General features: G+C 40.7%; 1 protein-coding gene across 3 annotated transcripts in view; it reads left to right on the forward strand.

The window, feature by feature from the left end:
• Positions 1–15,494, forward strand: part of LOC139952740 (laminin subunit alpha-like) — a 71,473-nt gene that overhangs the window by 30,303 nt on the left and 25,676 nt on the right. For all 3 annotated transcript variants that reach the window (XM_071951949.1, XM_071951950.1, XM_071951951.1), the window contains 20 exons: positions 101–231; positions 1,063–1,133; positions 1,919–2,063; positions 2,692–2,832; positions 4,046–4,204; positions 4,540–4,647; positions 5,172–5,255; positions 5,574–5,695; positions 6,200–6,308; positions 6,850–6,963; positions 7,384–7,511; positions 8,104–8,184; positions 9,314–9,528; positions 10,296–10,396; positions 10,769–10,949; positions 11,125–11,253; positions 12,067–12,221; positions 13,101–13,211; positions 14,463–14,574; positions 15,126–15,281. In XM_071951949.1, coding sequence (XP_071808050.1) covers positions 101–231; positions 1,063–1,133; positions 1,919–2,063; positions 2,692–2,832; positions 4,046–4,204; positions 4,540–4,647; positions 5,172–5,255; positions 5,574–5,695; positions 6,200–6,308; positions 6,850–6,963; positions 7,384–7,511; positions 8,104–8,184; positions 9,314–9,528; positions 10,296–10,396; positions 10,769–10,949; positions 11,125–11,253; positions 12,067–12,221; positions 13,101–13,211; positions 14,463–14,574; positions 15,126–15,281 — 2,553 coding nt within the window. The remainder of the gene's footprint in view (positions 1–100; positions 232–1,062; positions 1,134–1,918; positions 2,064–2,691; positions 2,833–4,045; positions 4,205–4,539; positions 4,648–5,171; positions 5,256–5,573; positions 5,696–6,199; positions 6,309–6,849; positions 6,964–7,383; positions 7,512–8,103; positions 8,185–9,313; positions 9,529–10,295; positions 10,397–10,768; positions 10,950–11,124; positions 11,254–12,066; positions 12,222–13,100; positions 13,212–14,462; positions 14,575–15,125; positions 15,282–15,494) is intronic.

Here is a 15,494-nt window from a genome sequence, read left to right on the forward strand (position 1 = left end):
TGCCCCTTCTCCGATCATACGTGCAGGTGGACTATTTCCCTCACCCTCATCCATTTATTTATTGTTGTCACCCACCCCCCCCCCCCCCCACTTACTACAGGGTGTAGTTGCAGATCAGGTGTATGTAATGAAGTGACAGGAGAGTGCATCTGCCCCAACAACGTCGTCGGTGATACTTGCGATCGCTGTCAGGAAAATACCTTTGGCTATGACCCGCTTGTTGGATGTGCCGTAAGTCTAACTCACTTCTGGGGTCGATTTCACAAAGAGTTAGGACTAGTCCTAACTTAGTCCTAAGAGATATCAAAAACGTATACGGCTAGTCCTAAAGTTAGGACTAGTAACTCGTCCTAACTCGAGATAAGACTAGTCCTAACTCTTTGTGAAATCCACCCCTGTATTCATAAAGGCACTGGACACCTTTGGCAATATTGTCAAAGAACAGTATTGTGACGTGGTGTATCTCAACATACATGTATGCATAAAATAACAAATCTATAAAAATTTTGACTCAATTAGTCATCAACGTTGCAACAGTATAATGACAGAATACACCTCTGTTGCACAAGTTTGTGTGCTTTCACATGCCAAAAAAAAGCTTTGGGCCTGAAGTCTTCAAACATTTGATTCTGTGAAACTGTCTCTGTCTCAAAAACTACGTCACTTCAGTGGGAGTTGTTTCTCACAATGTTTCATACTATCAACAGCTCTCAATTGCTGGTTACCAGTAAGTTCTTATGCTAACAATTATTTTGAGTAATTACCAATAGTGTCCTGGGGTGGATTTCACAAAGGTAGTCCTAACTTAGGACTGGTCCCAGGCAATGCTAAGAGATAGGACTAGTCCTAAGTTAGGACCAGTAACTCATCCTAACTTAGGACTGGTCCTATCTCTTAGCATTGCCTAGGACTAGTCCTAAGTTAGGACTACCTTTGTGAAATCCACCCCTGTGCCTTTAAAGCAGGCATGATACCCTTCCTACTTTAGATCAGAAAAAACTGTGATTGAATACCCAAGAAAGTTCCTTAAAAGCTTGTATTTTGATGTTTGTGGATCTGTAGGAATGCGACTGTAATGGCCGTGGTATCGTCGGTGGAGACTACAACTGTCATGAGGTGACTGGCCAGTGCGGGTAAGCTTTGGATTCAATCTTAGTTCTTGAGTCTCATGTTTTTCCAATTCTACGTCTAGTTGTGGTGTTTCATGACTGAGAAGTCTCCTGCATAAGTCCAGGGGTCGATTTCACAAAGAGTTAGGACTAGTCTTAACTTGGGACTAGTCCTAGGAGATAAACAAATTGCCTGGATAGCCCTAAGCTAGGACGAGTAACTGCTTGTCCTAACTTGAGATAAGACTGGTCCTAACTCTTTGTGAAATCCAGCCCAGTACTTGCCCGGTTGTTTCATGACTGAGAAATCTAGTGCATGGTTTTGGAAGGCTTGGTGCCAGTGGTGATTTGGGTGACAAAAGTCCAACATTAAAAGCAGGACTCGGCTTGACTCGGCTTGTAGCTCAACATTTTTACTGGACTAGAATATATTTTGCCAAGACCAGAATCAAAATGAGACGGTCAAACACAAAGAAAAATCTATTTCATTTGTGTTTTGAGTAAGTGTACTTCAGTACTCAACAAAGTTGACACATATTTGTCAGACTCATAGACAATTGTTTTTTTCGCAAAGCTACTTGAATGATGTAGCCTATTTTTACTTGATTGAAAAACATAAAGACCACTGGGCTTGTCCTGTCAAGCGATTACTGGCCCAATGCTATAGTCAGTGACCTCGGGCCTGTGGTACAGTGTTAATTTTGAGCCCTAGAAAGACGTACTTGGCTTGAACAGGCATACAATAAAACAATTATGTTATTGTGGATGGACCGTTCTTTGAGAATGATCATTTTTTTTATATTATCCAGGTGTAAACCAAATGTTGGAGGTCGCAAGTGTGACCAGTGTGAACCAGGTCATCACCGGTATCCCTTCTGTGAATCCTGCTATTGTGATACTAGCGGTACGGAACCAGGCATCTGCAACCAGGACACTGCAGAGTGTGAATGCAAGGTAAGATTGACCTTTAACCCTCATTAATATTCGCTGAATGTAAATATAGAATCATTACATGTACGTCATATCCGAGAGTTCACTTTACAGGTATGTTTTTTAGAAGTAACCATGTAGCCCTAAAGTAAACAAAAATACTTAAAAAACAGGTGTATGATTGACCCCTAAATTGGCTGACAGGAGAGCGCAGGCAAGTGCTCTGCAAGTTGTGCAATGGGTCTATACATAGATCAACTCTTTTCCCTCCATGTACTCCCCAGGGAGCTAAGAACATAAAAAAAAGGGGGGATGTTATTGGCCCTATGACCAGGGCCCAATTTCATAGAGCTGCTAAGCACACAAATTTGCTAAGCGTGAAATTTCTTCCTTTATAAAAACAGGATTACCAACCTGATTTCCACGTGATTTTCAGGATAAGCAAACAACAGCTGAGTTACCAGTATTCAAGCAATATGCAACAAATGGAAATTTGGTTGGTAATCCTGTTTTTATCAAGGAAGAAATTTCATGCTAAGCAAATTTTCGTGCTTAGCAGCTCTATGAAGATGGGCCCAGGGCACTAATGTAAAGCGCATTGATAAGGTTATTGTGAAATGCACTATATAATAATTGTTGTTATTATTAATAGGAAAACGTGGCTGGTGAGCAGTGTAACCAATGCAAGGAGGGAACCTTCTACCTACAGCCGAGCAACACTAAAGGGTGTATCAATTGCTTCTGCTTCGGACATTCAACAGATTGTAGAAGCTACGGAAGACCGTATGATAGGGTAAGACTTCAATTTCTCTTAAAGGGGAGGTACACGTTTGGTAGTTACTCAAAACAAATATTAACTTAAAAACTGATTTGGTAACGAGCATTGGAGAGCTGTTGATAGTATAAAACATTGTGGGAAACAACTCCCTCTGAGGTAACGTAGTTTTTGAGAAAGAGGTAATTTCTCACTAGTCTCTTATTCCTGTCTGAAAGCACACACATTCGTCCAACAAGGGTGTTTTTTCTTTCATCATTTGCTCGCAACTTCGATGACCGATTGAGCCCAAATTTTCACAGGCTTGTTATTTTATGCTTATGATGGGATACACCAAGTGAGAAGACTGGTCTTTGACAATTCCCAAAGGTGTACCTTCCCTTAAAAAGGTTTTGATAGCGATTGCAGATCAAGTTTTTGGCTATGACATGAAAACTTAACTCACTGTGAATGAAGATGTATGTAATATAATTCACCTGTAGAAGTTTCAGCTTCATTAGTCGTCAAGTTTTTTGGAAGGAAAAAGGGAATTCACAGAGCAATCTTTTCAGGAGAGTCGCCTACATCAGTTGTACATGCTAAGATAATTTTCATCTCGCCGAGACAAAATTCATTTTCTTGAAATGATTTTACTTATTTCCCACAAAGTACAGCACCTCAGTTAAGTAATATTTTAAGGGAAGCTTTCTACCTTTATTATCTTGAAGTTATTCATACCTTCATTATTTTAAGTTTTAGATGTAGGGGGGGGGGGGAAGCCTCAGAGAATTGTTCCAGGGAAAACCCACGCAGTCAGGTAGGGACTGAAAACCCAATCCACGTAGTGCCCCCAGTTGGATGTGAACCAGGGTCCTAGAGGTGGAAGGCAGGTAAAGATACCACTACGCTTTCCAGACCACCCAAGCTGTTAGATTTTTAGATATTTTTCACTGATGCATGTAGCATCTCTGTTGAAGGAGGTTTTGTTGTAGCAGCCTTTCATTATTCACGTCTCGTTTGCAATCTGTCGCCCTCTTGTAGCAGTACCCTTAATAATAAACTTATATAGCGTCACAGTCCGCCTAAAAGACGCTCAAGGCGCTTCACATAGATACAATTTAAGAAAAAAAAACAAAGGCTAAAAAGAACTAATCTAAGTAATTAATCATTAACAAACCTAAGAAATTAAAAAACAGCAATACAATTATAAAAACACACTAAACCCTTGATGCGTATTGTTTCTCTTTTGCAGTTGGTTGACATGGAAGGTTGGACCGTGACCAACGTGAAGACTCCCGTGATTAGATCGGTTGGTAACCTGGTCAATGTCTACATTGGTGATATCGGCACTGGAACAGACCCAAACCAGGCCATCTACTGGGAGGCGCCGGAATCCTATCTCGGAAATAAGGTGGGTTTTTTATTTATTTTTTGAAAAGAAAATTTTGTGATGAAATTTTTTTTTATTGAAGCGGTAAGAGGTTGTCAAAACCTCTTTCTCACCATAGGTCTGTAGCCAGCCTCTGCCTTTTCTTCGTAATCGATTTTTCAACCTGGTTGTTCCTATCAGTTTCTCATATCACGGTGACGAATGAATTGTTTATTTTATAAAAGATAAGAACTTTATTATCCCACACCGGGGATGCAAGAAGAAAAATTATTTAAAGTGGTAAAAACTCAGCGTAGCCAGTTATTATCTTCAAACGATTTTCTTGTCATTAAAGTGTATTTATTTTGATTCCACAGTTGACCTCCTACGGTGGTAAGCTGGAGTTTACCGTTCAGAGCAACGGGATTCCTGAGAGAGGTGACTCTATCTCTGTGCCTCTACGTAGACCTGAAGTCATCATCAGCGTAAGTATCTCTACCACCCCCTTCTCCCCTTCACTACCACCCAACACTTTATAGATGGATTGCACTACGCGTCATCAACCGCCATATTTGATGTATTTTACATGTGAAAAATGCACGCGTGTACTCGCTGCGCGTGACTCTTGTGCACTTTTCACGTGTAAAATACATCAAAGATGGCGGTCAATGACGCATATTGCAACCCAGATATATATTAAAGAAGAACCTCAATCAGATTGGGTCCCTTTCCATAATAAATGCTCAGCATAAAAAAAAAATGCTTAGCATAAGAAAATTGCTTAGCGTTAAAAAATTACTAAGCATAATTTTTGTTGCTAAGCAGAAACAGGTTACCATCCAAAATACCATGTAATGTATATTGCAATGTATATTTTATTTTGATTGGTTCCCGTGATTTTTTTTGCTGAGCTGCTCCGTTTAATATGAGGCAGGGTGATGAACCTAATTAAAGAAGGGCGAGTTATTACTTTCCGGTTGCTTAATACTATATCTGTTTGTGTTTCCAGGGTAACAACATCACCATCATGTACACCAATGAGGACCGTCCCCAGAATGGTCGTCCGTTCGATATGTCCGTTGATCTCGTCGAGGTATGTGTAAAAAATGTTCTACCTTTCCATTATATCATTGAAGAAAACTGTACCCAATGGACTTCAATTTGTTTTATGTATTGGTTATCCTGGATCTTGCCGTTTAGACGGCTACTAACTGCTTTCTCCAGAAGACGATCAGAGCATACTGGTCGAAACATCGAGTTGAAACCAACGGTTCTTTTCAGAACCACCCCAACTCATTAGAGATAGTCATTACATGGTGTTATTGTAAACCTTTCTATATCGTATTTCTGCCATGCAAAGTTTCAAATTCTACCTAACTGGCTTCTGTTTATTGTTTTTGTCTCCTACCAGGATATGTTCCAGTACAGTTTCTCGGCTCGGACAGTGACTCGAGAGGACATGATGGTTATCCTCGCAGGAATCTCCTCAATTCAGATCAGAGCTCAGTACTACAATAAGATCTACGATGCTAGGTAAACAAAGAAGACACTTTTTGAAATATTTTGCTTCAGGGGTTACTAAAAAGTTTGAAATGCCACCATTTCAAATAACCTCCTGAGCTGTTGTTTCAAGTTGATTCATAGGATTCGAACTGCCTCTAGCTACCGGGCAACCCCAGTAGTCTAGTTGGTAAGACACTGCTCTAGAACTGCAAGGGTTGTGGGTTCGAATCCCTCCCGAGTAACATGCCTGTGATATTTTTCCACAGACCTCGGGAACGTACTGAGTATTCAGTGCTGTAGCCCTCAAATAAGCACCCACAGCAATTGCCCCTGTGCTTTGGTCAGGGTGCCCTTTGCAAGGTTTCAATACAAATTAACTTTTTCCTTATACATAGAAGTGCACCTTACTAGAGAGAAGTTGCTGTGCCCCTTCATGAGCAAGCCCCTTCAAGAGCAAAGAGCTTCAGTGATTGGTTTCTTTGTAGTGCCAAATGGTTTAACAGACTGTTTTGTGTTTTAATTTTGATGATTTAGCCTCAGCAATGTTGCCATGGACGTCACTAAGAAGGATGGGACTGGGTCTCCGGCGTTTAAAGTGGAGCGATGCCGATGCCCAACTGGTTACACCGGTTTGTCTTGTGAGGTACGATGGTTGTCTCTGAGGAATCTGTATTACTATTTAGGTATTTTTAGAAATTATCTTGGAGAGTTGATACAATCTTATTTGCTGAAACGATTCAATCTTATTTGCTGAAACATCATCACATGGAAGTGTACTCAAAAAGAAATCTGCCTGATTATGCAGAAAGTTCCCTAAAATGAATAAATCTTTTTAAATATCGAAAGTCTCCCTGCTTTTGGAAACCTTTTCTCTATGATTTTTAATGTCATTCTGAAGTATCTCCCTGACTGTCGTAGGAAATCTTCCCAGGCCCAATTTCATGAAGCTGTTAAGCAGTAAATAATGCTCAGCAAATTTCTTTTCTATTCAAGAAATGGATGGGCACCAGTTGCAACAATGTAAACTTGATTTAATTTCGGCTGGTAACCAGTTTCTGTTAAGCAAGGTTTTTCTATGCTTAGCAAGTTTCTATGCTTACAAGCTTTATGAAATTGGCCCTGAATACAGCGGTCATATTTTTAAGCCTCAATGTAAATCTGCAATTTTGTTTTTCGTTACACAGAAATGTAGTCCAGGATTCCGTCGGTCTGGTTCCGGACCATACCTTGGTACCTGTGAGCCATGTGATTGCAATGGACATTCACCAACCTGCGACCCGGAGACTGGAAGATGCTATGTAAGTCATCAACATCACGCTCTCTCTCTCTCTCTCTCTCTCTCTCTCTCTCTTGTTCTCTTGTGGCGTGTCATGGCCGAGCGGTTAAGAGCTCTGGATTCAAGCTCTGGTGTTTCTGTTTAGCAGAGTGTGGGTTCAAGTCCCGGTTGTGACACTTGTGTCCTTAAGCAAGACACCTAACTATGATTGCTTCGTAAAGTTTGGGAGGTAGTGCTTACTGCTCTAACGGCCAGGCTACTGATTGATGGACTGTATGGACTGTAAAGGGGGTAACCCTGTTTCAGCCCTAGGAGTGGGTGGCAACGGCCCCTTGGACAAAATAAAATTGTAGCCCACACCTTGGCCACTGGCTCAGTGGGTGTTTCAAGCCCTTTGTAGACATGCTATTAATCTTGGATTGATTTTTTTTGTTTTGTGTAGAACTGTGAGCACAATACTGAGGGAGATAACTGCGAGCTTTGTAAAGTGGGATACTTTGGTGAAGCTACCTCCGGAGCAGTGGATGCGTGCAACATCTGCTCATGCCCCTACCCAGATGAGACCAGAAAGTAAGTTGTACCTTGTTTGCTTAAATCCTTGTGAGACTCGCACTTAAGATAATGGGCATATTTGTATAATTATCAACAGCATTTTGTACTGCTTCTGTAATCAAGTTTCTGTCAATAAAAATCTTTTTGTTAGAAGCCAGCTTTCGAAAGTATAAAGCATTTTGAGAAACAGTTCACTTTGAAGTAATGTGGTTATGGAAAATTAAATAAGTTTTTATCCCCTCAATTTGAATCTGAGAAGGTTTCTCAGAAGGTGCGATTCTATTAGGGATTATTCTTCCTGCATGAACATTATTTGCTCAGGATTTGTTGCGATATCTTTTGAAATGAAATTTTCACATGTTAGTTTTATTGTACATATTTATGTATACTGTATTAAAACAATCGATTGATTCCGAAAACTCAAGGCATATATTCCCTATAAATTTAATTTGGCGATGCAGCCGTTTCAAAACTAACCAACCTGTCCTCGGCAAACTTCTTGTTAAATTTTTTTTTGCTGCTCTATAAAATAAACTCAGTTTATACCAATGTGCTTATTGAGGTTCTTGCTACAATGGTTGTCTGTTTTATTTTTCTTTCAACCTATTAGCTATGCCTTCACCTGCTCCATTGTACCAACCGGGATGAAGTGTGAATGCCTCCAGGGTCATATCGGAGAACGCTGTGACATGTAAGTTGTTGTTTCTTTTCAGGGCTCAAAATCTCTCACTTGAACACCGACCCGAGGCCAGTGATTTCAGTGTCAGGCCAGGTAACTCAAGACAGGACTAGTCAAGTGGCCTTGTTAATAATAATAATAATAGTGGCTTCTTATATAGTGCTCAGGTCCGTCACTGCGCTCATGGCACTTCAACATTGTTACCCTTGGTCACTGGGCCTAAATCATTCATCCAACCATCTGAGCTCCCTGGGGAGTATACAGCCTGTGCCGCCAAATATGCAGTGCACCAAGCTAATCAATCAAAAGAACCAACTCTGCCCTCACAGGTACCATTTTACCCCTGGGTGGAGAGAAGCACTTATAGCGAAGTGTCTTGCTCAGGGACACAAGTGTCATGACCGGGATTCGAACCCACACTCTGCTAAACAGAAGCATCAGAGCTTGAATTAGGTGCTCTTATCTGCTCGGCCACGACAATTCAACATCTTTGTCTCAAAAGAATGAAGTTCAAATGTTGAGTTTGATACCGAGTTAGAGGTAGCACCATGTGTAAATCTCTTTTGAGGAGTTTTGGTTATTAAAGAGAACCGATGGTTGACAACTCAACGTTTCAATCAGTATGCTCTGATCGTCTTCATGACAGTGCTGGACTCTGTTGCCAGATACTGCTTACATGTACAAACTGCCTTGGAGATCAACTTGTAGTAGTAATAACATCTCACTGTTTCCTTCTCAGAACTAATGCTACCCAAAAGAGATTTACTCTAGGTGCTACCCATAGAGTTATATGTAAGAACTAGAGGGCGCACTGTTGATGCTTCGGGACCGCACAGAGACACGTGCCATTTTGTACGCGCGTTGAATACGAAGTTAACGTTGGAGGTTTTGTTTATTGATGCTGTTTTGTCAACTTACAAAATGGCCGCACAAACACACGCTGTGAGATGCCTGTTTTGTCAACTTAGAAAATGGCCACTTGCGCGCATACCGGGGCGCGCATTTAGGCCAGTGCGCCCTCTAGTTCTTATATATAACTCTATGGTGCTACCTCGAACCTCACCTGATTATACTCCCAACATGCAAACTTTCAAATCCTACTTCAATATTTAACCTTTAACCTTTGTCCCTTGACCCACAGATGTGAGGAGGGATACTTTGGCGAACCCAGTGAGCCATACGGATTCTGTCGGAAGTGTGAGTGCAGCGGCAACACCAACCCATCGGCCTCCGGTCCGGAGTGCGACACCAGGTTTGGAAACTGTCTGCAGTGTAAGCCCGGTACCACCGGTCCCAACTGCAACATCTGTGCAGAGTGGTTCTATGGAGACGCTGTCATATCAAGGAATTGTCAAGGTAAGGATTGGATATAATGAGTCAAAACGACCATCTTGTTGTCCTTACGCAGGCCTGATACTTCACAGAGGCAACAAAGGCAATTGCCTCCGTGTCCCCTGGTCATTGCCTTGGTGCCCATGAACCGCTCCAGTACAAATTTGCAATTTCATCATAGGGTGCCCTTTACCAAGGAGAAAATGCCTTGGTGCCCTTGCCCTTTCAAAACCGAAGCATACAGCCCTGCTTACGCATCGGATCTTTTCTTCCATTGTGAAAAATGCCCCCCCCCCCTAAAAAAAACCCAAAAACCCATAAGTATTCACTGCCCGATTTTATATCCATTTTGCCCCATATGTTCTTCCAGACCCTTTTCTTGTCTGGGCTGGACCTGGTAGTATGAAGTTATTGAAGCGGTTAGGATTAATAGCTTACTGAGCCATGTTGCTGACCCTACTTCTAGGGGAGTATAAAGGGTGATCCTTCAAGGAATATTGACTCTGGGGGATTAGTCCCAGCTTAAGGTTGTGTCTTTTGTTTGGTTCTAGTAAGGAGCCATGGTTGTAGACTTGACAACAATGGCCCAAAAGAGGAACAGCTTGAAGCTGGGCCAGTACAACCAGTTGCTCACCTGGGCCCAATTTCATAGAGCTGCTAAGCACAAAAGTTTGCTTAGCATGAAATCGGCTGCAGTGCACTAATGTAAAGTGCATTGATACGGTGATTGTAAAATGCGCTTAAAAAGAACTAGTTCTTATTATCGTTTTTTTTGTTTGCTTTGATTCCAGAATGTGATTGTGATCGCTGCGGTACTCGTGAATGTGCCGTCAACACTGGACGTTGTGAATGTAAAGATAGCGTCGTCGGAGCGCTGTGTGATCGTTGCGCGGTGAGTACAAAGCAGCATTGTTAACAATAATTCACATACAAAAAATGCTAAAAGATAAGCGGAGACTATAAATAAAAAGTTGCAGGTACAACCATATGAAAATCTCTTTTGTGGGAGATGAAGATAAAATCATACCATTACGCCCCATATTGCAGAGTAGGGATTTTAGAACCAAAGATACATTTTAATATTGGGCTTCATGCTCGCAAGTTTTCGGGGTCGCATGCTTTCACAGGTTTGCACCCCAAGAGTTCAGGTTTTTTCTTAACAGCCTATCTCATCCCTGCATTTGCACATAGAAAGCCTAAAGTGATTGATGCTAAACAAGGTTTATCAATTGTTTATTTATTTGTTTACTTGTTAACGCTTCAGCCTGGAACCTGGAATTTCAGCAGCTGTGCCGGTTGTTCCCCGTGTAACTGCGCCTTTGGGGCGGAGAGCAATCAGTGCGACATGGAGTCCGGCCAGTGTGAATGCAAGCCAGGAGTGGGCGGAACTAAGTGTGACCAGTGTCTCCATGGACATTGGAACTATGGATTTAACGGGTGCCAAGGTAAGACATGACGAATAGACGACGTGACCTCTGACGACACTCGAAAACCATCGCATGACTCCCGCGCATTCTGCCGGGCAGAACCTTTGTGTTTTGGCAGCCAGCTAGAAAGTGTACGCAATCTTACCATGACTACGCGTCATGATAATTATAATTTTTGCTTGTTTGCTTTCAGCGTGTGAATGTGAAGCCCACCTACGATGTGACTCGGTGACTGGAGAATGTCTGTGCCCACCGGGAGCCACCGGGGATAACTGTGAAGAATGTGAGGATCGTTACGTTCTGACGGACGAGGGATGCCAAGGTGAGATGGTCGACCCCCTCCAACACAAACCCCAACCCCCCTCCCAACCACCGGAAAAAAAGAAGAAGATATATTGATCTCAAACAAGTTTGTTTAAAGGGTCTGGGTACGTTTTGTAGGACACAAAACACAACGTCCACAGATTTACTTTAAATTCACACAGTATGGAAATCATGATGGTAGTAAGCACATCAGCAAGTAATATTTTAAGGGAAGCTTTCTACCATCATTATCTTTTAACCGTTTAAAGGCAGTGGACACTATTGGTAATTGTCAAAGACCAGTCTTCCCACTTGGTATCTCAACATATGCATAAAATAACAAACTTGTGAAAGTTTGAGCTCAAGTGGTCATCGAAGTTGCGAGATAAGAATGAAAGAAAAAAACACCCTTGTCACACGAAGTTGTGTGCGTTTAGATGGTTGATTTCGAGACCTCAAGTTCTAAACTTGAGGTCTTGAAATCAAATTCGTGGAAAATTACTTCTTTCTCGAAAACTATGGCACTTCAGAGGGAGCCGTTTCTCACAATGTTTTATACCATCAACCTCTCCCCATTACTTGTCACCAAGAAAGGTTTTATACTAATAATTATTTGAGTAATTACCAATAGTGTCCACTGCCTTTAAACCGTTTAAGTTTAATGTCAATCTGTGGACGTTTATGTTTTGTGTCAAATGCAAAGTACCCAAACCCTTTACCGGTGAACAATGCTTGAGGATTCGAGTGCCCCTTTAATAGACATTGCGGAAAAGTGTTGTGGCTGTTATTTCTTAATTTGTTTGTTTGTTTGTTTGTTTGTTTGTTTTTAAAGCTTGTGATGAGTGTACAACTCTACTCCTGGATAAGATGGATGAACTCGATGCGATGAACCTGACCGCTGTATTCGTCAATGTGACAGATACAACAGTTGGTATTCACTTGCGCCAGAAGTTGGACAGATTGAACCGCTCCGCTACTGCTGCACAGGTATATACACAAACAAGAGATAACTTTCCTAACGAAGAAACTATAAATAATTAGTTAAAGGCAGTGGACACTAATGGTAATTGTCAAAGACTAGCCTTCACAGTTGGTGCATGTCAACATATGCATAAAATAACAAACCTGTGAAAATTTGAGCTCAATCGGTCATCAAACTTGAGAGATACGAATGAAAGAAAAAACACCCTTGTCACACGAAGTTGTGTGTGTTTATATGGTTGATTTCGAGACCTCAAGTTCTAAATCTGAGGTCTCGAAATCAAATTCATGGACAATTACTTCTTTCTTGAAAACTATGGCACTTTAGAGGGAGCCGTTTCTCACAATGTTTTATACCATCAACCTCTCCCCATTACTCGCCACCAAGAAAGGTGTTATGCTAATAATTATTTTGAGTAATTACCAATAGTGTCCAATGCCTTTAACTTGCGGGTACAACCATGTGTAAATCTCTTTTGTGTGAGGGTTGGCTCCGGAATTAGCCAATGTGGTACAATTTTTAGCGCAGTGAATAGATTTTTCTAGATACCAGCACTTTAGAAGACTTATTATTATTATTATTAATTTGGGATGCACCTGTGCTCTCCTCAAGTTCCACCACCAACAGTATTCCAGCTTTCTCCTGAAAACGAAGCGTCAATGCCACACTGGCTCTTCTTAGAGCCAACACTTCAACAAAAGCCAATCTCTGTCATACAAACATTGGTTTAACGTCTATGATTATGAATTTCAAAAATTGTGATTCAGTAATAAGACAATAATTCCTGTCACTGTGGAAACAGCGAGTAGTTTGGTATTTAACTTTTTGCTTATTCCCTTAATTTACATTTTGTTGGTATTTTTTCTTCTCTAAATCAAATTCAGCGTCGAGTGGATGACATTAATGACAACAACTTTGAAGTGATTGACGGATTCATGACTGTGGAGACTAACTACAGTGCCCTCTTAGACCAGGCTATCAAACTGAGGAGTAAGGTAAAGAACCAGGCTAGTTGTGTTTAGGCCAATCGGCCAGGTCGGCCCTCCTTCCATTGGCAAAACAGCCCAACTCAAAACTTTTGGTTTCTTATATGTGACCTGTCACCACAAAATGAGCTGAAAGTCAGAATTTAAAAAAATTAGCTACTGTCATTTCTGAATTATGCAGATCAAGAGCTTTCCAATGGTATATAACACTTGGGGTAACAATAATCCTCCGAGTCGACAGAGCTTGTGGAAACAAGAGAGTTCTCACTTATCTATTGAGAAAGATTTGACTTCGACCGGCTGCACTGCGAAATGGCACAGTGCGACTTTCAGCTCATTTCATCGTGACAGGTCATATATATGATCATTTCTGGGTAAATTTAGTTATTTTTTGTCCATTTCAAAGTTCCAAAGCATACAATGTATGGATGTGAATAAAAAACGTCCTATTTTGGCCTCTTTTTCAAACGTCCCGTTTTATTGAAAAACAGTTGTGCACGTATGCTTTTTCTCAAAAATCTAATTTCTCAAGTTAAGCTCTTGGTTACTTGGTAATGAGCGACAGAGAGTTGTTGACAGTATAACACATTGTGAGAAACGACTCCCTCTGAAATATTATTTTTTCTCGCCTAAGTATAAAAGTATAAAAATTTATTTCTACATGAAAGCAAACAAATTTGTACAACAAGCGTGTTTTTTTCTTCCATTATTTTTGTGCAACTTCGAAGACCAATTTTCACTGGTTTGATATTTTATGGATATGTTAGGATACCCCAAGTGAGAATACTGGTCTTTAACGAGTACCTAAGGTGTCAAATGCCTTTGAAGGGAAGGTACACGTTTGGTAATTGTCAAAGACCAGTGTCCTCACTTGTGTATCCCATCATATGCATAAAATAACAAACCTGTGAAAATTTGAGCTCAATTGGTCATCGGACTTGCGAGAAAATGATGAAAGAAAATACACCCTTGTTGGACGAATTTGTGTGCTTTCAGATAAAAATAAAAGACTTCTAGCTAGAAGTCTTTATTATTTTAGTGAGAAATTACCTCTTTCTCAAAAACTACATTACTTCAGAGGGAGTCGTTTCCCACAATGTTCTATACTATCAACAGCTCTCCAATGCTCGTTACCAAGTCCGTTTTTAAGTTAATATTTGTTTTGAGTAATTACCAAACGTGTACTTTCCCTTTAAGTGTTCTTTTTTTTTAGTATTTTCTTTGAATGTGTGACTAAAACATTGTAATTATCTTGTACAGTCGGATCGCATCAAGCAGACGGCAAACGAAACCAAGATTGAGACTCTCGAGACAGGTTTCAAGGCCAAGGAGGTGGAACGAGAGATCCGTGGTACCATGGCAGCGGTCAAAGGTTAGTCTCAAGAAAATATCAACAAAAAATTGACTTTTTTTTTACCTTAGAAGAGTCTTTTTCAAAGGCTAAAGGGATGCGTTGTCTTGGATTGGGCGAGTTGGTCTATGAAAAGCTTTTGAAACTGCTTGTTATGAAATGCATATGGTTGAAGAAGTTTTAAAAGTGGAATATAATGATCCACACAAATATGCCTCGAAATTGCATGGTTTTCCTTATACGTTGTGAACGAACATGGCACGCCAATTTGTGGAGTCAAATTTTTGGGTTCATAATAATAATAATTTATTCAATTATTATGCGCAAGTTTCATAAAAAATAATTTGTACAGATGTGCATTTACAACAGTAAACAAACACCAAACAACAAAGCAAACAAAATGAGTTTGGCACCAGCCGTAACAATGAAGGTTCATGGAGTTTTGGCTGGTTTCTTGTTTCTGCAGAGCGGGATATATCTATACTTAGGAAACAGGCTGTATGAAATTTGGCCTAAATTAAAATTTGATTTGTACGATCATAATTTGGGTTTTCCTTTCCTATTACTTGTAGATGCGCTTGACACCTTGGACAGGACCCCTCCAGTAGTTGGCACTGATAACTCTCGCATCTTGGAGGAGGCTAAAATAATCGTAGCTGAGATAGCCGCGAGGGATTTCTCAGACGGAGAAAGAGGAGCTGATGAGGAACTGGCTGCGGCTGAAGAAGGTAGAGGAGACAATTACTTTGGCTTTGTCTTTGGCTTTTTGTTTTGTTTTGTTAGAAAGATCTTCCCATCAAGGGAACTTGGCAAGCCCACACAAAGGGATATAAACACCAAGCTGGCAACAGCCAATCTCTCTCATACAAACATTGGTTTAACGTCTATGATTATAAATTACACAAATCAAGAAATTGTGATTCAGTAACTAGACGACAATG

Source organism: Asterias amurensis, chromosome 20 (genome assembly GCF_032118995.1).
Source record: "Asterias amurensis chromosome 20, ASM3211899v1".
Classification (NCBI taxonomy): domain Eukaryota; kingdom Metazoa; phylum Echinodermata; class Asteroidea; order Forcipulatida; family Asteriidae; genus Asterias; species Asterias amurensis.